General features: G+C 35.1%; 1 protein-coding gene across 9 annotated transcripts in view; it reads right to left on the reverse strand.

Annotated features, from left to right (window-relative positions):
- The window catches only part of Hnf4 (Hepatocyte nuclear factor 4), a 290,760-nt gene that overhangs the window by 164,390 nt on the left and 99,888 nt on the right, over window positions 1-26,482 (reverse strand). Inside the window, exon 1 of one of the 9 annotated variants that reach the window (XM_072543890.1) lies at window positions 13,083-13,137. The exons of 7 other annotated variants lie outside the window; for them this stretch is intronic. In XM_072543890.1, the coding sequence (XP_072399991.1) occupies window positions 13,083-13,122 (40 nt within the window). In that variant the 5' untranslated portion in view covers window positions 13,123-13,137. Of the gene's footprint in view, window positions 1-10,899; window positions 11,018-13,082; window positions 13,138-26,482 lie in introns of those variants that run through there. One more of the 9 variants, XM_072543893.1, reaches the window with a different exon arrangement.

The following is a 26,482-nucleotide window of genomic DNA, read 5'->3' on the forward strand; positions in this document are numbered from 1 at the left end:
TCTGAAAATATCATGGACAGAACACGTCACAAACAAAGAGGTTCTGGGAAGGATGAACAAAGAAATGGAAATTTTAAATTCAATAAAAACAAGAAAATTAGAATATCTCGGACATATTACACGTGGAGAGAAATACACCTTGCTCCAACTGATTATGCAGGGAAAGATCCAAGGAAAGAGAAGGGAGGCGTAGAATGTCATGGCTGCGCAACCTGAGAGATTGGTACGGATGTACATCAAATGAACTTTTCAGAGCAGCCGTCTCAAAAGTCCGAATAGCTATGATGATTGCCGACCTCCGCCGCGGAGATGGCACTTGAAGAAGAAGAAGAAGTCAAATTGTATTGCCGGTAGTCTATGCCGCCTTAAGCAAGTTTCCGTTCCTAATTAAAGAATTCTTTCGAATGTTTTAAAAATACATAATAATGTAATTGGTCTATATGAATCCTGATGATCTTTATTTTTTTTTCAGTTTTAGAATTAATATAACAAAGCAATCATTAAATTTATAAGGAAGTATTCCACGAAAGTATTCCATAGAACTTATTAGAGCCGCAGCCAAAAAAGCTATGAAAACCATGCTGGTAGCCAATATCCGTAATGGATAGGCACTGTAAGAAGATGTGTATGGTAGTAAGATTGAAATGGTAGAATAGATAAAAGAAATGAAACATAATCTACTAAGATATCTATAGATAGAACCTAGCCTGAAAGATCACTAGAATATGATCTTCTAAACCTTTTAAATGATTAATTATTTTTGTTTATATTTTGGGCGATTCTATAATTACATTAGTCTACAAATTTCCAAACCACATTATGTCATCGAACGGTAGCTTCATCTCACTGCCAACTGGCAAGTTCCTAAACTTTTTTCTATCTACCGAACAAGGAGAATTATTATTCTGATTATTTTTCTATATAAAATGACCTACCCTTCTTTGACCCCGTTGATGTTAACGCGAAATGTACACTTCTAGCGAATTTTTTGTTATTGTTGTGTAAGTCAGTAAAAATAGACTTTGTACTTTGGCGCCGAGGATTCCCGGCCATTATTTTTATATCAAATATAAATAACAACAGAGAGATCGCCGACATATATTCGTATATTAGAAATATTTTTGGAAAGCGAAACGCATTCTAAATATTTGGGTTTTGGTAGGTATTAATATAGGTGGTTTTGTAAAAATATACCAGGTTATTCATTATGATTTCTCCGTTTTAGTCGTCACTGTTTTCAAAATAAAACACAAGTATACGAATATTATTTCATTCAAATACATTTGTAAACAAAACAACCAGAAACCCTTGAGTTTGTTGTCATTACCTACAACTGCTAAAGATTTAAGGGTTGAAGTTTTATAGAAATATTGCAAAAAAAATCGTTTCTCACTCTTTTTTTATTCTTGGCCTTCCTACTGTCCTAAAATAGTCAATTTCAGTAGCTTGAAGAAATTTTGCTATTGTCGGTTAATAGTCATCTCTATCTCTGAACAGCCTCTGAGCCATTCGTAATACGGTTCTTCTCAGAGCCTTCTTACAGTCATGACGTACAGTACTGTGCAAATTAATGGAATCAAAGACTGTTTTAATGAAAAAAAAAACAGTTTAATTAGAAAAAAATTATATTTTGACAAAACTATAAAGGTAAACTTACATCATTTAGTAAAAAATATGTCCCCCTTTGGCTGCAATTACTGCTTTTACTCGTTTTGGCATAGATTCTACGAGTTTCTGACAGTTCCCAAATATTCTTTCATTTCGAAACCAAACCAGACTGACTGCTTCTATTATTTTTATTTTTTAAAAATCCCATCATTTGCTTTGACTTGTGAGAATGAGCAGAGTCCTGTTGAAGAATCGCTCCTCCTTGGGGCTGACATTTTTAGAGTTCTGTGTTCAAACGCTGTTCCAACATGGATTTGTATTTTTGGATGTTCATGCCTTCGATTGGTACCAAAGATCCAAACCCCATGTATGAAAAAAATTTTTTTGGCTGAATGTTTTACGGTTTGATCAACATAAGATAGTGTAAGGTTTTTATTGTCAGACTTCCTGATGAATTTAGACCGCTGTCCTTGAACTATAAAGTAAGTTTCATGTGTAAATAGGACTTTTCTCCAGTTGTCTATAGTCCAATTAGAATATTTTTTGGCCCAAAATAGCTTTTGTTTCTTCATTCGTTCAGTTAGAAACCGTTTTTTTTTCTGTGGGCGCATTGCCCTTCTACCAATCTCTATAAGTATTTTCCGAACAGTTGAGTTGAGTCATGAATCACTACACCCTGATGCTGCTAGATCTTGTTGGAGCTCTTGGTTTGTTTTTCCTGGGTCCAATTTGCTCATTTGAAGTAAAAATCTTTCATCTGCTGGATTGTTTTTCTCTTTTTTACGCATTTTCCTAGCCTTTTCACGTCCATTAATCCCGTTTCCCGTTTACGCTTCAAAATCTTGCTTACTACCCCCACACGTTCTTGCGATTTCTCTTTGTGACATAGACGTGTGCACTTAACGTGATAATCTTTTCAGGCTTCCTAGGCGTAATATCCATGATAAAATTAAACGAACCAAACTCACTAATTACCAAAAACCACACAAAATAGTACAAAACAACACAAACTTAGTTCCTCAAACAGCCAAATCAAATAAAAGGCAGAGAAAATTCAGGTTATGTTTTCAATGCTTGGTCAGTTGTAAATGTGTGGACAGTGTTGCCAACCGTGAATATTGGAAAATGTCACAATGATTTCATTAATTCGCACAATACTGTATTCGAGTGTTTCAGACATGTCGAGAATTCTTGCAAACAATTTGAGACAAATTTGACAGTTAACAGGATCGTATTCTCCAAATGTGCATTTGCTATGAAATTAAAATGGTATTTTATTGCAATTTGGATTAAAAACAAAACTCGTGTTTTTACGTACTGTTATATAAACTATTATAAATTGGCTTATTTGAAAATATACAGGGTGTGGCGCGACGAGTTTGATTAAAAGTAATGGCGGATACAGTTATGTATGTCGTGATCTGAAATTACGAAGCTGTAGGTTTTAGATGACCCCTAGTGGTTAGGACGACATTAAAAATATAAATAAAAAAATAACTAACATACTAAATACAAATGCACAAACGCAAAGTAATTAAATAGATTTAAGTGAGGAGCTGTCAATTTATTATCTGACACATGACTTTTTACTTTAAAAGTTAATATACAGTTCGACAAGCGAGAAGTGACTTGTTGCGCGTTGATAAAACTTGATATTATTACTCTACATAATTCATTTCTTCCCTGAGCGTCAAAAGAAAGAGATCGAGCTCCTAACGTTAAATTCCCTGCAGTGCTATCAAATATTTACATATTTCTTTGAAGCGGAACGGGTACATTTTCGAATTAATATAGAATGTTCAGTGAAAAATTTATGTTTAAGATCCCAAGTACGAGAAATTATTTTTAATATGTTTAAGTTTACGACAGAAGAAGCTAATTTATATAAAGATGTAGATCTGAAAAAGTACAAGAGTGTTTTGCTAATTTAACGGGTAATTATTTTAATAATAAATTGAACATAATGCGCCATTAAAAAACGTAATTAAAGATTAATATACAGTTAACATTATTGAATTTATAATTTGCTTTAATGACTATTATTTTTACCTCTAAGAAGCAATAAATGCTACTTTTATTTTAAATAAAAAAGTATTTTCAAACTTCAGTCAATCAAAAAACCACATATTATTTGCAGGCGTGAGCTCAAAATCAGTGTAAAAAATAGAAAATGGTAGCTCAATTGATAATAAGTTCTCTCCTCCGTCTAAAAAAAAATTAGCAGTAGAAATTGGTTACACTGAAAGTAGAGAAACTCTTGGAAAAGAGATTTACTGTAAAACATTTCGTTGAAAAAAAAAACAAAAATGGATACCTATTAATGGAAAGGCATGATATAGGCAAGTTACGACTAGATTATCTCCCAAAAATTAAACAATTTCTTAGGAAAAACCGAACAATTGTTTTCACAGATAAGACGGAATTGAATTTGGATTGCTTCTTCTCTTCTCATTGCGCCGTCTCCTTTCGAAGGTTGGCGATCCAAATGGCAATTGAAGTTCTGGAAACTGCTGCGCGAAAGATCTCTGCGGATGAGCGGTCGAACCATCTCCTCAGGTCTTTCAGCCACGAATTCTGGCGTCTTCCTACTGATCTTTTGCCCTGTACTTTTCCTTCCAGTATAACTTGAAGTAATTCATATCTTTCGCCTCTCAGCACATGACCCAAGTATTGCATTTTCCTCTCTTTGATTATTCTTAGTAATTCTTTTTGTTTACACATGCGACGAAGTACCTCAACATTAGTAACTCTTTGTACCCATGGAATCCTCAACATTCGTCTGTATATATACATCTCAAAGGCATCTATTCTTATTTCTACTTCGGAGTCCATTGTCCAACTTTCACAGCCATACAGTAAGACAGAAAAAACGTAACATCTGATCATTCGGATTCTAAGCTGTAGACTAAGGTCTGATCTTGTAAAAAATGTTTTAATGGATTTAATGGTTTTAATGGATTGCTTAAAGGAATACAATTGGAGTAACAACAGTTTTAGCAGTCTGAGAAAGTCAGTTTCCAAAGAACAAGGATTAATTATTGTTGCTGTCGGTAATGAGAATGGATTCGTATTTGAGATGAAAATCCAGTCTAAATCCGATGATTATCACAAAGATATGAACCTCAAGAATTATCAGGACTTACAGATAAACTTCTAATAAATTTACTTCTGTTAAAACCTAAATAATCTGACGACGCCCCTGTTGTCATTTGCATCCCAGCGACAGCTTGTCGCGAAGGTAAGATAAGAAGTAAAGCTACGGCTTAAAGTTAGGAATCTCGAAGCCTCGTTGTCGGAAGGACTGAGGTTCGGAATACACATCCAAAAGACGGTAGAGATGGCGAACCGAAGTCTGGAGGCGTTGATACGGCTGATTTCAAACATTGGAGGCACAGGTAGCACCAAAAAAGGGTGCTAAATAGAGTTTTCCAGTCGGTGGTAACCTACGCTGGCCCCGTGTGCTGTAGCGCACTGAACAATGCGAAATACGCCCAGTTGATGGAGACTTCGCAAAGGCGAATGCTCCTCAGGGTATCTAGCGCATACAGGATGGTTTCAAGTGTTGCTCTGTATGTCTGTATGTATTGGAGCGGTGATACCGAACGTTTTGTTGTGTAAAGAGCGAGCGCGGGTGTATGCGAGGAGGATGGATGGAAATATAGATGAGAATGAGAGAAAGAGAACGATAGTGGAGTGGCAGAGATAATGGGGGAATGATAGCGGAAAGGCAAGGTGGACGAAGGAGCTTATTCCCGATCTGAGGCCGTGGTGGGAGTGTAAGTTCAGGAAACTAGACTACTTCCTGACGCAGTTTCTTATCGAAGATGGTAGTTTTGGCACCTTCACAAATAGAATAGGCAAATCTGCTTCGGCAGACTGTACTGTTTGTGGGATACCGGATGCTCCCGCCCACATTTTTAACTGCCAGAGATGGGCAAATGAGAAGGGAGACTTCGAGAGGCGAATGGGTTTCGGGTTGGATGAAAGAAACATGGTAAACATAATGATGAGAGGAGAGAAAGAGTGGAAAGAAGTACACTGTCCGATTTCTGGGGTGATGAAGAAGAAGGAGAAGTGTCTTTTTTCTCGAGAGCCAAGAACCGGTAAGTACCAAAATTAGTTTATGGCCTCACGGAAATATTTTCGTTCTTTTGATTTCTTTTGATCTAAAGAAACCGATATCACCGAAAATAAATATAGCATACAATTATGAAATGCTTCGTCCACCGTTACACGAGTCCGAAAGGACATAAGCTTCGATGCCACCGAACTGGCTTGGCATGAACTTACAAATTTCGTTGGTCTAAGAAATGTCTGCTTTAAATTAAATGACCTTATGGATTTATCTGATGAGTTTTTTGATACATTTTCTATTAAAGAATAGAAAAAAAAATTGTGATAAAGTCGTTTCAGTTGAGGATACCTTTGTGTCAAAAGAACCTTTACTTGATAAGTTTTTGACCAAATTATAATTGACTTGGGTAACGACGCAGTAAGCAGTGATTTTGATGAAGATATTTCTAGCTCGGTTGGATTATGTAGTGAAAGAATTTTTCCGGTTTGAAGTACGGTTTTACCTTTCTATTCTTTTTTTATTCAACAAGTTTAAATTTAAAATCAAATACACAAACATTTGCGTAAATATCATATAAAAAATACTACTATTTAATGTACATTGTTTTCGTAATATTCATTTAACAACTAAATTGTTAACGTGGCAACACCGAATTCTTGACAAGCATGACTACAAGCCACTTCTATCTTTCTCATGAAACTTTCTTTTCTATTTCCTATTTATGACCAGCCACTTCTCGCTTATACTGTACATTTGCATTGTTTATCGGGATAAATAGAAACGGTAGGGGTACAATATACGGACAGTATTTGATTGTAAGGATAAATTATGAATAATGAATTTCATACATGTTTTTCTGCAAATGCGAACTGGCCACCTTTAGCTTCGCGGACTATATTTAAAACCTTTGCGGTCGACGTGTTAACAATTTCTGCTCTATTTGCCTACTATTTTCCTGTTGTCTTTTCTTCCTGTCATTAAATCTCCAGGCAAAATCAACCGTAAACATAATACTTATTCTAAAACATGTGAAAACAGAACAAAAACATGCAAGTACTTAAGTGTTTTCTGTATAATTCGATACCCTTGAAAACAAGGTCCTAATTATAGATTGTAACGTCCATTAGAAAACTTGGTCAATCAATTTATCGAAACTATATATAACTAATAGCTTTTACGAACATATTTTTATAGTTGGCAAATAAAATTATAAAAACTACACGTTTTCTAATGATGTAAAGAGTTAATTGTTTTATTTTAATAATCATTACTTGATAGTGACAATTATTTACAATAGTTCTATTCAATTCAAAAATACTTATCGAAAATATAACACAATGTAACCGAGTTTCGTCGTAGACTTTTCCTATTACCTGTTCTTTCTGTTCATAATGTCTTCATAATTTTAATTTCTAAAATTTAAATATTAATTTTAAACCGTTTTTTCGTTAACTGTAAGCTAATAACTTGCTTAAGAATAAACAATTCCATTTTTTTGCTAAAGTGCAGTGACCCAACCCTACTTGTCCCTATCCCTAATAATGTTGGTTATCCCCATCCCTAGTTGCTTATCCCCCATCCCTAATAATGTTGCTTATCTCATCCCGCTGCTGATTTTTATATAGCGTTTCATTTTATTCACTAAAATCTTTTTCAGCGACACCTCGCAACTATCCTCTATATGACTTGAATTGTTTTGACTTTTTACTACACCCTGTATATTACTAGAAATGATAGACGGAAAGATGATATGTCGTAGTGTCTTTTTGTTGAAAGTATAGTCAAAAAGAAGACGTGATAGCTACCCGACGAGAAGACGAATTGAGAGTTGCCAGATGAGAAAGAAATGAAAGTTACATGACAGTTAAAAGCCGCAATCTTGTGACGTCAGTGGTTCGTTCCCATTGTAGGAGCAGGGCAGCGGTAAACATCAAAGGATAAGATAAGAAAGTAACCACGCTCACCTGTCACACCTACCACGTGCCACAACTGCACACCTTTCCAATGGTCCGAAAAATTCCCCCACGTCCAAGTGCCCTAACCTCTGCTCATCAACATTAGATTTGATTAGTACAAAAAAATAACGTTCATTTCCTTACACAGTCGGTCATATGCTTGCCTATAGACAATTCTAATGCAGTTATCAAAATACACGTATAATACAGTTTATTCCAGAATGCAATCAACAACCTATACTTCTCAGGCAATTAATAAGCACAACAGGCAAACTATCGGCATCTTTTTAGATGTCCAAAAGGCATTCTATAAAGTCTGGCATACCGGGCTGATCGAAAAACTACCTTAAACTCTAGTGCTTATTTCTTTCTTGCGAATAATTTGCTCCTACCTTTCTGCTCAGACTATCCTTGTAAAAGTCGCTGACAAACTATCTACTCCATTAACTCGTCTAGCACGAGTCCCACAGGGTTTCTTGCGCCTATTCTATATACAGTTTACACTAGTGACCTTACTACCTACTGGAACAAGGTATCAACAAGATACAATTTGGCTTCAGGAATCCGCTTGAAACAAGAGAAGATTTATTCTTAAGTCCAAAGGTGCATTAATCCACGATAGAAAATCATCTCATACAACTACTTCAACGAAGAATTGATAAATAATGTTAAAAAATATTTTTGAAAGCGCCTGTTCGAATTCAATCATACAAAAAAAATCTTGAACCATTGCAAAGTGCACCATTCTCTCCGCAGCCGATTTTCGGAGAAGATGGGGAATGTGGTCTGCTTGTTTACTCAAAAAGTTTTCCTGTAATTAAAGATTTTAAAAAATAGAACTGAATGAAGAGGGCTCCAGCTATAAATCAGTAACTAAAAACTGTTACAATCTAAAATGTTGAATAATCCAGTTATTCTGGTTGTTCCTTTTCTCCAATATAAGACGAAAATCAAATTTTTAAGTGGTTGACTATGAAAGACTCCGCTTAATTAATCTTAGTCGAAGCAATGTACAATTTGATGCTGAAGAAATAATGTCGACTGCGAGTTCAAGTATTTTTATTTTATTCGAGCACAGTTAATTTTACAAATAGGCGAGATATAGATCTATTAACTGAGAACTGCGATATATAATGCGTGTAGAGCGTCGAGATGAGTGTCCTACTGAGGACGAGATATTCTGTAATAGAGCGTCAAGATAAATGTCCGACCGCTGACTATGTATTGTTGTGGAGAGCGCGTGAGGTATGTAAGAGAGTGCGGTAGTGTTGTAAGTTTGTTCCACTAAAGACGAGAGAATGTGTAATAGAGCATTGAGATAATTGTCTGACTGCGGACGAGAGATTGTTTTTGTTACAGAAACACAACCAGCATTTTATAGAGATTTTAAACGAGGGGAGATTTTTTACTATCTTTTTTATGGCTTTGTAGTTTTGCAAATTCAAAAGCAATAAAATATTTTACGACCGGCTATTGAAATCTTTTAGTGAGAAAAGAAGAATAAGAAATGCTGACAAACACAAAAAACAATTGACAAACGGATTTGCCGCCCAAGGATCAAAAATACTATTGTCGTTTGAGGATGATGTGGACACAATTGCACAGTCCACCAGAGATGCAAAAGAAGTTTTCACTCTATTCGAAAACGGAGCCAAGGAAGTTGGTCTAAAGGTCAACGAGGTCAAAACCAAGTACATGGTGGTTACGAAGAACCCAATACCAAGGGTTAGACAAAACGTAACAATCAATGAATACAACTTTGTCGTCTACTATCGTCGTACAAGTCGTCAAAGAATTCAAGTACCTGGGAGCGATCATAACATCTGAAAATAAATATGAAAAGGACGTGGCAGCCAGGATCATTGCAGGAAACAGGGCATATTACTCATTAATCACCGTACTTAAATCAAAAATACTTTCAAAACCAGCAAAAATCAGAATGTACAAGACACTAATTCGTCCCACAATAACGTATGGAAGCGAGACATGGACTCTGAACCAGCGGGAAACGACAAAATAACTGGTACTGGAAAGAAAGATACTGAAGACTATATATGGGCCTTGCAGAGAAGAGACAACAGGAAAATGGAGAAGAAGACACAATGATGAACTCCAGACAGTATATGGAGATGAAAACATAGTACGCTACATTAAAGCAAACCGAATAAGATTCGCGGGCCACGTACTAAGATTGAGTAACGAAAGACACCTGAACGCCACATTCTGGGAAAGGCCTGATAGCAGAAGGTCAGTTGGCCGCCCAAGAAAGATATGGAAGGACGCAGTAGCCAGTGATCTACGCAAAATGGGAATTAAGCAATTGGAAATAGCTGGGAGGAACAATGGAGGGAAATAGTAAACGCGGCCAAGACTCACATAGAGTTGTAGAGCCAAATGATGATGATGATGATGTGTATTTCGTTCACTGATGTAGACCCTAAAAGGGTCCAATTTATATATACAGGTGTGTAAAAGGATCAATTCGAATTGTTTGGTTTGTGTCGATAATGTAAATAATCATTTTTAGAATATATGAAAGGGTCTGTGATTTATGAGATAAAAACTTAAAAAGCCATTTAACGAAAATTCGACCTTTTTGCGATAAAGTAAATATATTTACAAAAGAGTATAGTACAGGGGCGTATTTAATAAAGAAATATGTTAGGGCCGTATTATCACATATTACAGGCTGTAACACTAGTTATTTCGTGTATGTAGTTCTCACGAATAAAATTTTTAGGCTATGGTACTTTTTCTTAAAACATACTTCTTTTAGAAATATTTTGCTTATTTTGGCAGAATTTTGTGCTGATGTAAGTGCTTATTTTGATCTTTCTAATCATGCTTATTATCCGCTCTTTATTTCTAATATTTTTAAGTATTAAGGGATTGGTCTCGCAACTTTTTGATCACCCCTTGTATGTATCCGAGACTTGCGTAGAAACTTTCACAAAAAAAAAAACTAATAAGGAGTATTGAAACGACAACGATAAGATTAATTAAGGACATGGCACTACAATATAAATATCGGGTTGTACTATTGAAGATTGTATAGAGCGAAGAGTGCTTAAGTAGTTACATGAAAAACGTGACAATAAGGATATTACTAGAAACCAATTAATAAAAATAAAACAGCAATAGACTCATTAATAACTCAGCAATAACAAGACAAATTCGACATTAAAAATCATTTTTTCAGCAAAAGCATAATTTCTACCAACAGCTTATATACACGTAATATTTGCAAATATTTGTACTTACGTGGAAAATTTGGTTAAAATTGAAATCCTTTCACGGGCAAACTGACACTTGTCACTTTTATCATACAAAATTACGTTGTTGCAATTCCAAAAGTGCGATAACCAATCGATAAGCTATATTTTTATCTAAAAATGTACGAACCATGTAAATTAAAATTGAAATATCGTTGTGTCATGATAAATATGTGAGCTATAAGAGAAGAATAGACAAGAAAAACCAGTTTACTGTAAAGTTTCAAATAAAGTATTTAGTGTATAGATATTATAGACAGAAGAGTCATATGAAAAATTCACAGGAAATATATGCAGAATATTTAGCTCTTTATATATAAGCACCATATAATCGTCTTTTGTCAACCAAAAAGATGAAAAAAGTGGTACAGTAGGCGGTATGCAGACTAGCGCGAAGCTTCATACTATGCGTCGTATTTTTAAATTAAAAAAAATTATGAAACATTTCAAAAAACAAAATAACAAACTATGGTCAGTTTTGACATTTTGTATACTTAACGGCCACCCCCCCGTTAGGTACACAAATGGACTCTTCCGTTGTGACTGTATAAATATGAAATTTTTTAAAATGTTTTACTAATTGTATTTATATGAAATTATGAAAATATAAATAAATATCTTCTGATAGTAAATTTAATTATTATATTAACTAAATAAGATGTTTAAAAATAATAAGTTATATTAATACAAAAGTGGAAGAGTAGGCTTAACTTAACTTCAGAACTTCAGCACAAATGGACTTTCCAACTGTTTACAGCGCCTTACCAAGGCCCTTCTGTAGTAGAAGTAGCGCCACGAAATCCGGTATTTGGTGGCGCCACTTTCGTGACGCTCGCCACAACATTTTACTAAGAGAATAAGTAATTCAACGACAGTACAAAAGCTTCGCTTCTAAATCATAAAAGCTAGCCTCTGCCAACAAAAACACAGAACTAGCACAAAACGATCCAAGAACGCGATCAACTCTCCGGTGGACCAACCTTGACCTCTCTTACTCATCTGCATGATAGTTGTAGCACGAGATTTTGAGGCTATACTCCTGGATCTAGGTGTGTTAAGCAGGGTTTCTTACACTCCTAGATGTGTGGATTCGCTACACCTATTTAAGAAATTGGGACGGAAGTAACAGAGGAAGATTTGGGAAATAAAAAAAAAATCTTGAAGGCTGAAGATCGAATAAAGATCTTGATAACTCGAACTCTTATTAACTCGAACTTTCGGTAAGTTGGACAAATTTCCCAGGCCCGACAATTTCAAGATATCGTGTTCGACTATATCTGTTCATTTCTCATACTATGATTAAGATATTCTGATTTGCTGCTTTGATTATATGAGCGATCTTGTGTTCCTTCTCCGTTCTACGTAAACATCAATAGTCACAAGATCGACCCATACAATTCTTAAAATGCGCCTACAACATAATATCTGATGATGACATGGCACCTGAAGATATATTTCCTCTTTACGAATGCTGATTTGCCTTCCTTATGTGGTGTTTAATTTCGTTGGAGCGCTCCCATTGGATATTTATGTGTAGCTATTGTAGCTATGTGTAGCTATCGACCTTGTTAATTCGCTACTCGCTAAAAGCTGTGTATTTAGTATTTCACGTTCATTTACATTTAAGACTTTAAAGCTTTGTTTAATATTAAGGGCACCGTCACAAATAGTCTGAACGTTAAGGGCGCCATGGCTGTAAAGAACCCCTGCTGTAAACTATTACAACACCCTAAATATTTTATAAATGGTCTTGAAACGAGTCATGCTTTATGTCAAGAAGTTGAATGATCGAAATAAGAAATGTTTGGTTCGATTAGTTGTACATACCTAGACCACCATTATTGAAAGGCTTTGAATAGTTTTATACATACCTGGACATTTAGTAAAGTAGCAAGAGTTAAATTAAGATTGTATTAAGAGTATTGGCTGTTGTAATTTCATAGTTCAAGTAACAAAAATGAATAGTTCAGGTTAATTTCTAGACGCACTGTATAAGAGTATATTATTATGTTGATTTAGAAAATGTTACATTGCTTTAAAAAAAGCTATTTTAAAATTTAAAACTTGCATAATTAATTTAAGCATAAAAAAGGATTTTTAAGATCCACCGGTAATGATATTCAGACCGCATGATACAAATCAAAAATAACTATAGATATACTACATTAATACCTTCAAAAAGTCCCATATCACTTTCTCGATATCCTAACATGTACACCTGTTGCGGTTATTTTCCGAAGTCATAACACGAACACTTTATTTAACACTTCCTCTAAACATCTAGCCAAAACGTCACTTTTAATGCAGACAGTTTGCGAGAGATGTTGCCGAGAACTGAATTGCTAAATATAAATTTTTAGTCTAGTTTCGAACGGAAGATTGGTTAAGATTGCGTAGGTATATCAAGGAACTATCTCTCTGATCTTTTCGAATTGGCAATTTATGCAGCTATAATTATTAGTATATTTAAAAAAATGTACAGTTAGGTAAATCTAAAATTTTGTTTTTTAAATATTTCTTCGGAAGAAACCACAAATTGTAAAATAAAATATTTCATATTATTATTTTGATTTCCATAAGTCGCCGTCAAAATAAACCTTATAAAAATATAAAAAACAATGTCTTGAGGTGGTAGTTTGCAGGAAAAACAAACTAATTCTACCTCCTAATCGTACTTCTTTTATAACAAACAAGAGATTTTTAGCTATAATCTGACAATACTTAATAATCAAAAGAGATATTAAAACATTAGTGTGATTTTTTTGACAATTAATTCAATATTGGTGTGTTCCCAAATAAATTTTACATTTTGATGGCTTACAGAAAATGGCAGTGAAAAGACAGGTACATTTTATTTTATGAATGAATGTATCTTCTTCAGATAATTATCTGTCAGATAGGACAATATTGGAAGTGAAAAGACCGGCCCTTTCATGCAAGAAGTTTATTATTTTAAAAATTTAAGTTTAATTCTTTTGAAAGTTCGTTGAACCTAAAGAATTGGCTGCGAATTTGGTGATCGGTAAAAAATATAATACAAAACCATTATATATTTCCCAAAAAATGAATTGCTGAACTAGAATTACGCTGGTTTTTATAGGTAGATCGATTTCGTAAGACGACTTTACGCAAAAGTTCAGCAATTCTCCAAAAGTGACTTATTTGTTATGAAAGTTGTACAACAGATTAAAATATCATTTTGTTGTCGTCCTAGCCTTAAATAGGAGGAAGACATAAAAAATTGAGTGGAGTGAGTGTAAATGGCAGTTGATTGGATCCCCCGTCGCACGGTGACGGGCTAAATAACTAGTTTATTATATATTTCCACTTATAATAATTAAAATGTATCAATTTTATGACGATTTGTTCATTAGTAAAAACATACAAGAACTGGGTATGATATAGTTGTTAGATATATTACCTTAACTCTCTAAATTTCATTACAAATCAATACTTTTATATACAAGTTATAAGAAAACTATAAGCGTAACTTTGGAGGTACCTACTCAAATATTTGGTATAGAATTCCGTATTTTAGATGAAATATAACTTCATGTACACTGACAACTGACACCAACACAATCAAGACTGCAGATTATGTGTCAGTGATGCTTAGTCATCAATTCACTTTAGTTTGCAGAATTTGTTGTAAACATTTTTATTAGAACAACCAGTAAATACATACGTTTTTTATCATCATTTGGCTTCCGTGTGATTGCATTATCGCGCCGCAACGTGATCCATACCGCAAAATATCAAATTTAAAGTAATCCGCGGAAAGATGATTGTTAAAATTATAGTAGAAGGAAAAGCAAAAGCATAGTTTTATCAATGTTGTGGTTTGATCATTTTTCTGTTCTACCTTTCCTCAATTCAGAATTTATATTGATAAGCAACAGTTTCTTGAGAATATTCGCAATAAACAAAAATGAAGATTTACGATGTTTTTAATATTAAAAAATATATATATTTTTTGAAGAAAAAATAATAGAATTAGCACCAAAACATGACAATAATAAAAAATAAAAGATATTTCGGGAGAACTTGATTAAGTAACTGGATTAAGTAATAATCACAATTAACCACTACTTGGGGTAATTGCTAGGTGGATCGAGTAGCTCTGCGGTTACCACAGCCAATCTCAATCCCGGATAAAATGTGGAGGGTGATTGGCAAGGTTTGTTTACGCTAAATGAATTTGAAACCGAGACTATCCGAGTGCGGCTCATATGTTTTTTACCACCACCGCCTTTCGTAGGGACTATATTGAAACAGTTACCAAAAGCAGACATTCTAGTTCAAACTGTCAACCTTAACACACATACATATAACCTTCTTGTTTTTTTTTTCAACTTCTGTTATAGTAAGTTCAAATTTATAGTCAATAAAAACGTTTAAATTCAAAAATCTTTATGAGTGTAGTGATTAGATAAAACCCCATCTACTTAAACCTCACATCTGGTCTACTACAACACACAAGGTTAGCAACTTACCAATCGTAAAAACGAAAACTGTTCAAAGAAACAATGTGAAGCCTCGGAACCAGATTGATAATATGAAGACAATCACAGCAAGATATACGGACAGAAGAAAAATATCCAAAACCCAGATAAGAATTACGATATGGAACATCAGATCGCTTAACACACGAGACCAAGAGATAACCTAAGTGCTGAAAGAGAAACAAATATAAGATATTATCAGGACCATAACTCAGTTTACCCCTAAAACCATTTATAGAGTCAAAGACTTCAGAAAGTGACAATTGAATAAATAGAATGTCAACAGAATTTTTTACTTTAAAATTGAAGTTACTTAACTTTATCTGTGCGATGGACACTAGAGAAATGCCTCGCATTGCGCAAGTTTGTTATTCTTCCTGATTTAGCTAACAAGCCATTAAAATGGAACTAACATTTGGAACTCCGTGATTTATTCAAAGAATTTACATGATTTTAAAATTGTTTTAAATCTAAGTGAATAGATTATTCAATGATGAAGATATAATTAAATAAGGCGAAAAGCTCGGGTTAAATGAGAGGAGAATGCGTAGTGCTAGGAGATTTCAAAGCAAAAGCAGCGAAGTGGGGGTTCCCCATCACCGATACTCGCGGTAGAATATTATCTGATTGGGTGGGTACTTTGGATTTGGTGGTACTGAACAGTGGTCTGGAACCCACATTCGTGAGGAAAGGTACGGGTACGTAAATCGATGTAACCATGGCTATTCAGGGAGTAACAGCAAAAACAAAAGATTGGTCAGTCTTGGCAGATTATACTGGAACGGAACATCGATACATCGGATTCTTGATAACCGGAGCAGGAACTACTAACAAGGTTCGCATGTCTGGGATGTCCAGAGTCGGATACGGTGGTGGGTACGACTGGAAAACATATGAGAAACTCATTAAATTGAGAGTAGGTATGATACAGAGTCAAACGCCAACGGTGGAAAACCTGGGACGAGTCATGAAAGAAGCTGTAGAAGGCAGAAGAATAGGTCGTTGAGAGGTGAGCAGGATGCCATACGGATGAAGTGCGGACATCGAAGAGCTCAGAGATGATTGCATAGTTATGAGGAGAAGGATAACGAGGGCAAGGGGCGGAGCAAAGATAAAGTCTGTTGTAGTCGAGCAAATTTAGCTAATCGAAATAGAGTCCCGCTCACGAAAGAAAGAACTCTACAGAAAAATTCGTACAGAAAAAAGAAGTCATTGGAGAGTACTGTGTGACAAGCTGGGTGAGGACATCTTTGGTCAGGGATATAGGATTGCAATGAAAAAGTTTCATGAATACCCCTCAACGAAATGCCACTACACAAAAAGCTTAAGGTAAAACGAGAGCTTTTTCCGTCAGGTAGATGGCATGGAGTATGGAGGAACGAGGTAGCTGAGCGGGTCGTACCCTTTACCATAGATGAATTAGTCGAGGTATTGGATGCACTTAAGACACGTAGGTCCCCCGGATTAGACCAGATACCGCCCGAAGTGGTAAACGATTTAGAACTAGGTTGCTTTTGGATCATATGAATGCATTGCTTGAAGCATAGACATTTCCTGAAGAGACATATCCCCGAGACAATTCGCATTCTATAAAGGGAAGAGCACAGTTGACGAAATTTTGAGTATAATCGAGGCATTGTACAACATTGGGGATGAACAGCGCTGGGCGGCTCTGCTGCTCTTCGATATTAGAAATGCATTCAACGCTCTGCAGAGGTGATGCGGACATTGAAAGAGAGGGAGTGTCCTAACTATCTCATGAATGTGATGGCGGAATATCTTTCCGAGAGAAAAATCATGGTTGAGAAGGGTACGCTCGTTGACGTACCGGTTGGAGTCTCACAGGGATCGGTCTTGGGTCCGACGCTATGGAACCTGGCATATGTCAGGGTCATGAACTGCGAATATGGAGAAGGTATAACCCCCGTCGCTGTGCTGATAGTAGCGCGGGACGAGCCGGATCTCCGATTTCGGGTAAGACATACGGACAACCTCGTGAAGGTCTGGATGGCAGATCACGGACTAGAACTCGCAGCAGAGAAGACCGAAGCCATCATTCTTGAAGGTAAACGGAAAAGACAAGAGATGGAACTTTTGTCTTACACGGTGTTGTGCAGTCAATCATTCTTTACGCAGCACCAGTCTGGAGTGAGGCGATAGAGATACAGACCTACAAAGGCCTCATGATACGAGTAGACAACAACTCTATTGCGAGTAACATGCGCCTAAAGGACTATATCTGCGGCGGTCTTGTGGACTATCACGGGTTGTGTTCCTCTTCATTTGTTAGCAGTAGAAAGGACACATCTCTATGAGAGAAGAGAATTTTTTACAGCAGCCATAAAGAAAAAATAAAGAGAAAGATGGCAAGAAGAGTGGAACAACACGGAAAATGTTGCTCAGTGGACCAAGATGCTGATCCTGATCCTGAGCCTAAAAGATTGGTGGACTGTGGTCACAGGCGACTTGATTACTACATGACGCAAGTCCTCACAGGGCATGGGTGTTTTAGGTCATATCTTCATAGATTCAGAAAGATAGATACAGATAAATGACTATACTGTGAGTACTCTGACACTGTTACTTACACAATGCTGGAGTGTAATAGATGGAAAGTGGAGAGAAACATAATGTATAGAGAAATAGGTACGAACCCTGTTACTGTGAGGGAGATGATAGTGAAGATGACAGGAAGTAACGAGGGATGGAATCTTGTACATAATTACATTGTAACAGTAATTAAAAAGAAAGAAGAAGAAGGAAAACACCAGCCGGGCCAAGGACAGAGATAAGATATAGATAAAAGAAGGTAATGCTCCGAAAGTGTCGTCAGCCTTACAGCGGCCATCCCACTTTCGAAGTACGGTACGTGCGACAGTCAACTGCGCAAAAGTAGGAGAGGTTGGTTTTCTAGGCAGGATAACAGAAAGGCATTTGTTTGCAGGACCTAATTGTTTTAAGTGGAAATGGACTCGGATGTACTCCTCTACCCTGAATCCAACACACGCCATCCATGCCCAGGGATGGGTTAACCGTTTTTAGAAATTTCTACCCTCAGAGAAAAAAAAAAGATAGGTTAAGTGCGTTTTTATAAGTAAACACATTGGGAAACTTCTATATAGTTTAGTTTTTGTTGGGCAAGATTAAAAAAAATCAATTTTAAAAAAAATAGATTGCAAAATTATTATGCGAAATCTCTTAAATCGATTTTAATGAAATTTGGTGTGCTATTTTATTATGTTATAAAGATTTTCCAGACGAATTATGAGTCTTCAGTGCAATTTAAGTAGTTGAAAAACAATGAATAAGAAAAGGCTTGTTTCTCCCTCTTTTTTGTATTGATTGCTATATTGCAGAGCGGCGGGCGAACTTTCGACACCAAATTGTCTTTGTACCTGGGGTAATCGAAGGGTCAAATTTTATTATATGAAATTTCGACACCGCGGCGTAAAGCAGGTAGGTAGGTAATTAGCGGCGATGGACATTTGCACCCAAGCAGGACAAGCGGGTTTTCCCAATATTTATTGTCACGGCGGGGAGCGTGGCACTTGTGTACTTGTGACTAAATTATTTCAGTTGTAATTTATTTCTTGTTTGACGTTGACTTGTGCACGACCACGTGCCCGTGGTCGAGATTTATTAGTGGTGGAGCATCATTCGTTCTCGAAACAGAAAGTGTTAAAAAGCGGCGAGATATTTTGGCGCTGCATCCAAAGAAACACTAAGTGTTCCGCAAAAGTGTTTACAATAGGCTGTGAGGACCTCACCATCACAAGAAGTGATTTGGTACATAATCATGAAGCCGATCCAAAAAAGCTTGAAGTAAAGATGGTAACCAATGCATGTAAAAGAAAAGCCCAAGAGGACATATCGGAAAAGCCTGCCAAAATTACAAGAACTGATGTTGCTGAGTGTGATGCCAATTTGCTGACGGTTCCTGACATAGCTAGCATAAGAAAGAACATTTACAACTGTCGTCGTAAACTGTTACCAGGTTCGTTACCAAGAAGCATATCAGAAGTCCATAACGCGGTTAGTAATTATTCTCCTAAAACCTGTCGCAATGAAAGTTTTTTGTTTTTAAATCATCCTGAATTAAATGTAATTGTATTTTCATGCGAGACAAATATTCGTTTGTTGTGTAAATTAAAAACTTTGTATATGGATGGTACATTTTCATACAGTACCAAATATTTTCTACAATTATTTACTATACATGGCTTGGAAAATGGACATTATGTTCCTTTAGCATACTGTTTGTTAAAGGACAAATTGTCAATGACATACAAAAATTTATTTTCTTTATTAAGGTCTAAGATTTTTGAAACATTTCAATTATCATTAGAGCCAACTGAAATATTTGTGGACTTTGAAAAGCAATTCACTGTGCTTTATTGTATATGTGGCCCAATGCAAAAATTAGTGGATGCCGTTTTCACTTACACCAAAACTGGTTTAAAAAAATTCAATCTTTGGGTTTGGTACAAGAATATAAGGATACAAATTCAGAAATTGGAAAATGGTTAAGGCATACGTTTGGTTTAACTTATTTAAATCCAGCAGAAGTTGAAGAATGCTTTCTTTATGATTTAATGTCATATAAACCTATAAACGCAACACTTGATATATATATGCAGATTATTCACTGAAAAATTACATTTTCGATAGCGCTCTATTTCCACCACACATATGGTCTAATCAGAATCCGTCTATTGCGAGGACCACAAATGCCTGTGAATCCTTTCTTTCGAGATTTAATTCTTCTTTTTATTCAACACATCCTTCTATTTTTATTTTTATTGAAAAGTTAAAAGAATTTCAAGTAGACACTTATGTCAAAATAAATAGTTTACATATACTAGCAAAAATCAAAGATACTACTGTTAAGGCTAAATTGGCATTTTTGGAGAAAATGATGGATAAACTACGATCCCAACAAATACGTAGGTTAGATTTTATAAAAGCTGTATCTTATCATTCCTATAATAGCAAATAAATCATTGTATACAAATATATTAACGGTAAAATGTACAAAAATTAGGTACTAGTTGTATTATATTTAGATATTATTACAGTTATAAAGAAATAAAATGCACATTACTTTTATTAAAATAAATAAATAAATTAATTATGGTATTTTATTTATGTCACAGCTATATTTATTTGGTGTCGAATATACCTGTAAGATAAAAACGGGAATTGGGGCTGGTGTCGAAAATTGCCATTAAATTTTAGTCGCTACCTGCTTAGTGTCGAAATTTCCTACGCCCTTGCAGGGTAATAAACTAAAACAATAATTAATATAGAAAAAAAAGTATTATATAAAACTTAATTGACGTTATTTAAAAAATAATTCATTACGACTTTGCTCCAATATTAATTGTTTTAAATTTATCAGCAAGGAAAGTAGAAAAAATCGATGTTTTTAGTAATTTGTAAATATTAAAATTTTTTATTATTAAAGTTTATTTAATATTTATATTTAAAGTTTACTATTATTACTTAAGTTATCACTGAACTATGTCTGCAAAAATCCGAATGCCACCTCCCACATCCAAATTTACTCGTTTTTTCACAGATCCTCCCTGGTATATCAAAAGATCAAGAAAAGATAAAAAAACCACAATGAAGAACAATATATTAGGAAAAATTAAATGCAGAAACTCGAGAATATTTCATCTAAATTACATATATTTAACTTGGCAACAATGCATTAAAAAATACACTAAAAATTATACAATATACTTATTCATTTTTCTGGACTAGAATTTTTATCTATTAGGCCACTAATTCAAAAATGCGATTTCGTATTTATCAACAACAGATATAAATGTTAGAATTATATAAATATTTCGACTAATATCCATAAATAACTAATATCTTTGAATATATTAGCATGGTACTACTAATTTATAAAACCTCCTAGTTCTATATTTATATTTGTTGGAATTAGTTTTAATGCAAAAATTTTAGTAAAATTAGAAACCAGTTATCAAGGCTATATTTTGTGTTATATTTGATTCTGTTTATTGGAGCTAATTAATTTTATGATTATATAAAAAAAGTAAAAAATCTAACCTTTAGTGACAAAATTTTTAAACAAGTCATTTCCTACGTAGAATTTTTATGAAGAATATATTACGCGGAAATCTTTTGGATACATGAAATATCAATACCAACAAGAAAGCATGATCTGAAGATGACAGATACATAAATACTAAAATAAATATGACCGCTATAATAGTATTTAGATGTAGTTGATTTTTATTTATTTCAGTTTTTCAACTATTCATCTCACTAGACTATTTAGATTGCCGGCAAAGGTAGGGAAAAATGATCATAATAGTGATGATACCATGTTTTTACCTTGCTTACGCTTCTACCTCTTCAAGGAAGGGGTGCTCCTTTTTTTGTCTGTGAAGCCAGAGGGTGTGGTAAACGTATGGGTGATGATGCGTGTGGAGTTGTAGTGGTGGAGTGCTAGAAAGCTGGGGTTCAGAAGTTGGAGTATTGTGATAAGAAGCGCACAAGAGGAATTGTTGGTAAGCGAAGCAAGCCAAAGGGAGGTACTTCAAGGTGTTACCATACTAGGAACGGCTCTTAATTAGCGTTTTTGGCTTGCAGTTGTTAGCAGAGATATTTTATGGGGATTGATTCTAATATATCAAAATACTTATCAGGAAGTTCGTTTTCAGTGTTGTGTAGAAGCTTTGCTGGAGGAAATGAAATTTTCCTTTTACGAACTCCGGTGAGTATTTGTTCTCGGCGATTGCAAGAAGTTTTCAGTATTTGTTTGACTCGGTTGTTCAAGCCTGCTATAGTGCGAAGAACATACCTAATGCTGAGGGTCAAGATTATGTCCTTAATTAATGTTATATTGGCTACTTGGTGTATCAGTGCTGACGGGTAGTCTCTGTGCTTCCTCGTTTAGAATCTTAGAATTTTTCTTTCATTGGCCATGATGGTGTTCATTTGGTGGGTGTTAAGTGATGCGTAGATGCATGCCTTGTATTCGATTGTCGGTCTTATGTAGGTTTTATAGGTGTGCAATAGTGTTTTATTTGACGTATTGTCCATTTTACCGGATAGCGCTGGCAGGAGTTTAGTTCTTTTTGTTGCCCTGTCTAGGGTGTTTTGTTGTCGGTTTTCCAGTTGAGAGTCCCACAAAAATGAACTCCCAAATAGGAAACTGAGTTTCTGAGATACAGGTCTTCTCCAAGCAGGGTTATTCGGCGCTGAACATCACGGCAGTGGGGAGATTTAAATAGTATGAATTGGGTTTTGGAGGCGTTAATAGTCACTCACCATCTATGTCACCACTTAATAGGTATAGCTCTAGGTAGTTGTGAGCTCTTTCGAATACAGACATTTGTCCATGCACTCTATGTGGGCCTGATGTAAGGAGCGCATTGTCGTCAGTATACATCAGTAGGGTTTCCTATTTATACTGACGACGGGGGTGGGAATGTCACTGCTATGGACTGTGCATTGTATAGTATGGGGTACTCCAGCTTGTGGAGTGAATGGTTAGGATAAAGTGTTGTCAACTTTGATCCGGATAGTCCGATTGGAGAAATAGAAATTTATTAATTTAACGAAAGTTGTGGGCAGTCCAGCAAGGTGGAGTTTTTCAGTCAGGCCTGTGTACCAGACCTGGTCGAATGCTTACTGGGCGTCTAGGGATATGCCTATGGCGTGTTTTCTTTCGTTAATCGATTGTGAAATAAAAGTTGCTGATTCAATGGGTGATCAAGTATTTTTATATGGACAAGGCGAAAAACTCGGGTTCCTGACAGATTTGTGACATCAATAATACATAGTTGTCTTTGTCGTATATATTATTTAATATGCCATTTTATTTTGGCAATATCACTTTCCTTCACAAAGAATTTAAAGTAACTAAAAGACGATAAAATTGTTGATTTCTTTCAGCACCAAATTGAATATTAAGTATGAATTAGGACATATATGCTTGCTTCATAGATCTTAAAAAAGCTTTTGACAGAGTTCAACATGAAAAGCTTCTAAGTATTCTTAAGACCAAAAACATAGATAGTAGAGATCTACAAATTATATCGAATCTGTATCAAAATCAGAAAGCAAGAATAAGAGTCGAAGGAAAACTGACAGAGGAAGTAAGTATACTTGGAGGAGTTCAACAAGGGTGCATACTTTTACCACTCTTATTCAACGTCTACAGTGAAGTGATATTTCAAGAAGCTTTATTGAATATTGTGGAAGGTATTTTGGTCAACAGAAATAGCATTAATAATATTAAATATGCAGACGATACGGTCATATTTGCAAGTGACATGGAAGCAAATGAATCTTAAGAAAACGAAATCAATGATATTCTCCAAAAACCACAAAATGTAGATAACCTGATCATCAATAATACAACGATCGAAAGAGTAACAACATATAAATATTTAGGAAAGTGGCTAACCGAAGATGGAGATCAAACAAAAGAAATAAGATCTGGAATAGAAATGGCAAGAAACACGTTTATAAAATTGAAGAACTTACTTTGCAACCGTAACCTTAATTTAGAGATCCGCACAAGAATGCTACGTTGTTACGTTTTTTCTACTTTAATATACGGCATGGAAGCGTGGACAATAAAACAGTCTGAAATCAAAAAATTAAACTCCTTTGAGATGTGGTGCTACAGGAGAATCCCCAGAATATCGTGGACTGAAAAAGTAAGTAATATAGAGGTGTTACAAAGAATGAAGAAAGAATGTGACGTCATAAAACTGTTAAAATTAGAAAGATTCAATATTTGGGTCATATAATGAGGAGCGAGAAGTTCGTATTATATAGGTTAATTATACAAGGGAAGATACAAGGGAAGAGAAACCCAGGACGACGCAAAATATCCTGGCTAAGAAATTAGAGAGGGTGGTTCGGTTGCAGCTCATTAGAATTATTCAGAAGCGCGGCCAATAAAATTAAAATAGCGATGATGATTTCCAACCTCCGATGTGAGAAGGAACCTGAAGAAGATGAAGCACCAAATTGGTAGCATTGATTCTTGACATGATTGGAGGTAAGCGCAACATAGAAAGGAGAAGAATGTCTCAGTTGAAAAACCCGAGGGAATAGTTAGTTCACTTTCAGTTCTCTTCAACCGTTCCGAGCAGTAGCCTCCAGAATCAGAATTGCCATCATGATAGCCAATCTTCGTAGCGAAGATGACACATAAAGAAGAAAATTCTTGACGTTAACTTATAACGTGCATTGACATATGTTTTAATCGCGGAATAAGTGTACTTATGCCGCGCTGGTTTTGTGTAAGAAATCAATGTAGTAAATGTCAATATTACAGGAACAAGTAGAAAAACTCGTTCTCCACAGCAACATTAGTGGTACTTAATGCTAAACCCCTACATGTAACGAGGGAATTCTAAAAAAAGAATTGGAACAAAAATTATAATTGTGGAAAAAAGAAAAGAATTGTGAAAGTTAATTATTAAATATCATTTGTATTACTTGTATTACAATAACCGGTATGTAGAGAAGAAAGCATTCTTAAAATTAAAAAAAAGCTTAAATAATCTCACCTTACATACTTGAACTGCTGAAGCAGAGAATAAACTTACCTGCAAAAAATTAAAAAAAGATTATTTAAATATATAGATACAAGATAAATACAATATATAGATACAAGATAATATATTGTATATAGTCCAGTCGTCGGAGACGAAAATGTCACTTAACCTCTAAAAATCATACCAACAAGCTAAATTTTGCCGAGAATATCAATTTTGGGACCTCAAAAAAGAGGCAAAAAGTTTACCACTTTTAACCCCAGGCTTCCTCCTAAAACTCCCTCGTAAGGGGGTAAAAACGGAAAAAATAGATTTACCAAGAATCTGTACGCCGTAGAAAAAAAATATTTCAAATAAAAAATGTAGCTGAGATAATTTCGAACAAAAATGTTTATTAGCACTTTTTGTGTAGAATTAACTGTTCTCTCAGAAACAACGCTTGAAGCGATCGCTGATTTGAATGTCAGTTATGCGCACGAAATCAATGTTCAATAAAATGTGTATCAGCTCGACGGTAAAAATTCGATTTCTTTTGATCAGAGTGTCCTATCGACAAAAATCAAGATGCATTTTAAAGGTAGAGAGTGCAGCTTTTGTATAAAATGTTTGTATTTTGTCGAAAATGAGCTTAGTTTTTATAAGGGTGTTAAATAAATAAACGTGACGCGATTTTTACATTTTTATGATTCTCATGAGATCAATACAATTTATCACTTTCATTGACCGGCCTCTATGGAGTTTACATAACTAGAACCTAATCTTTAAATTTATTTAAGTTTCTTATTGAAACGACAGCTCTTGCACATCATGGTTGTTCAACTGGAGAATGAGAAAGGCAGTAATTATGGCTCTATAGCGGTCACCATTGACTGTAACGTTTTGGTCAGCATCGTTTTTGAAGAAGTACGGTCCAATGATTCAACCAGACCATAAACCACACCTAACAGTCAGTCTTTCTGGATGTAATGGTTTCTTAAAATACATTTGAGGACGTTCAACCAAAAGTGAACTTCATCGCTAAAGAAAATTCCCTTATGAAAATCGGAATCAACGGCAATCTTGTTTTGGACCCAATCACCGAATCTACGAATATACGCCTTGTTAGGTGATGATGTACCTTCAATTCTTGAATGAGTAGAATTTTTAAAGCAAGCAAAGCAAGATCTTTCCGAAAGACCATCCATAAATATCCTATCGAATAGTATCCAACTAGTAATAATATAATATATAGTATCCAACTACTGTGCACGATGGCAGATAAACTGATTCTGGTCTTCCTGTATGCCACGTGTATAAACGTGTGCAAAAACGTTCCATGGTTAATCGAATATTACTTGCTCTGATGAACTATTATGTTGACCAAAAAATGGACATAGTGCGCGATACGTATTTCGAACAGAACCACAATTTTCAAAATAAATTTGTACAATTTGGAAGCGTTCTTCAGGCGTCAAATCTATTTATGCTGATATGCCAGACCAAACTTAACATAAATCACTTGACAGCTATCAAAATGATC

Source organism: Diabrotica undecimpunctata, chromosome 9, assembly GCF_040954645.1.
Source record: "Diabrotica undecimpunctata isolate CICGRU chromosome 9, icDiaUnde3, whole genome shotgun sequence".
Lineage (NCBI taxonomy): Eukaryota > Metazoa > Arthropoda > Insecta > Coleoptera > Chrysomelidae > Diabrotica > Diabrotica undecimpunctata.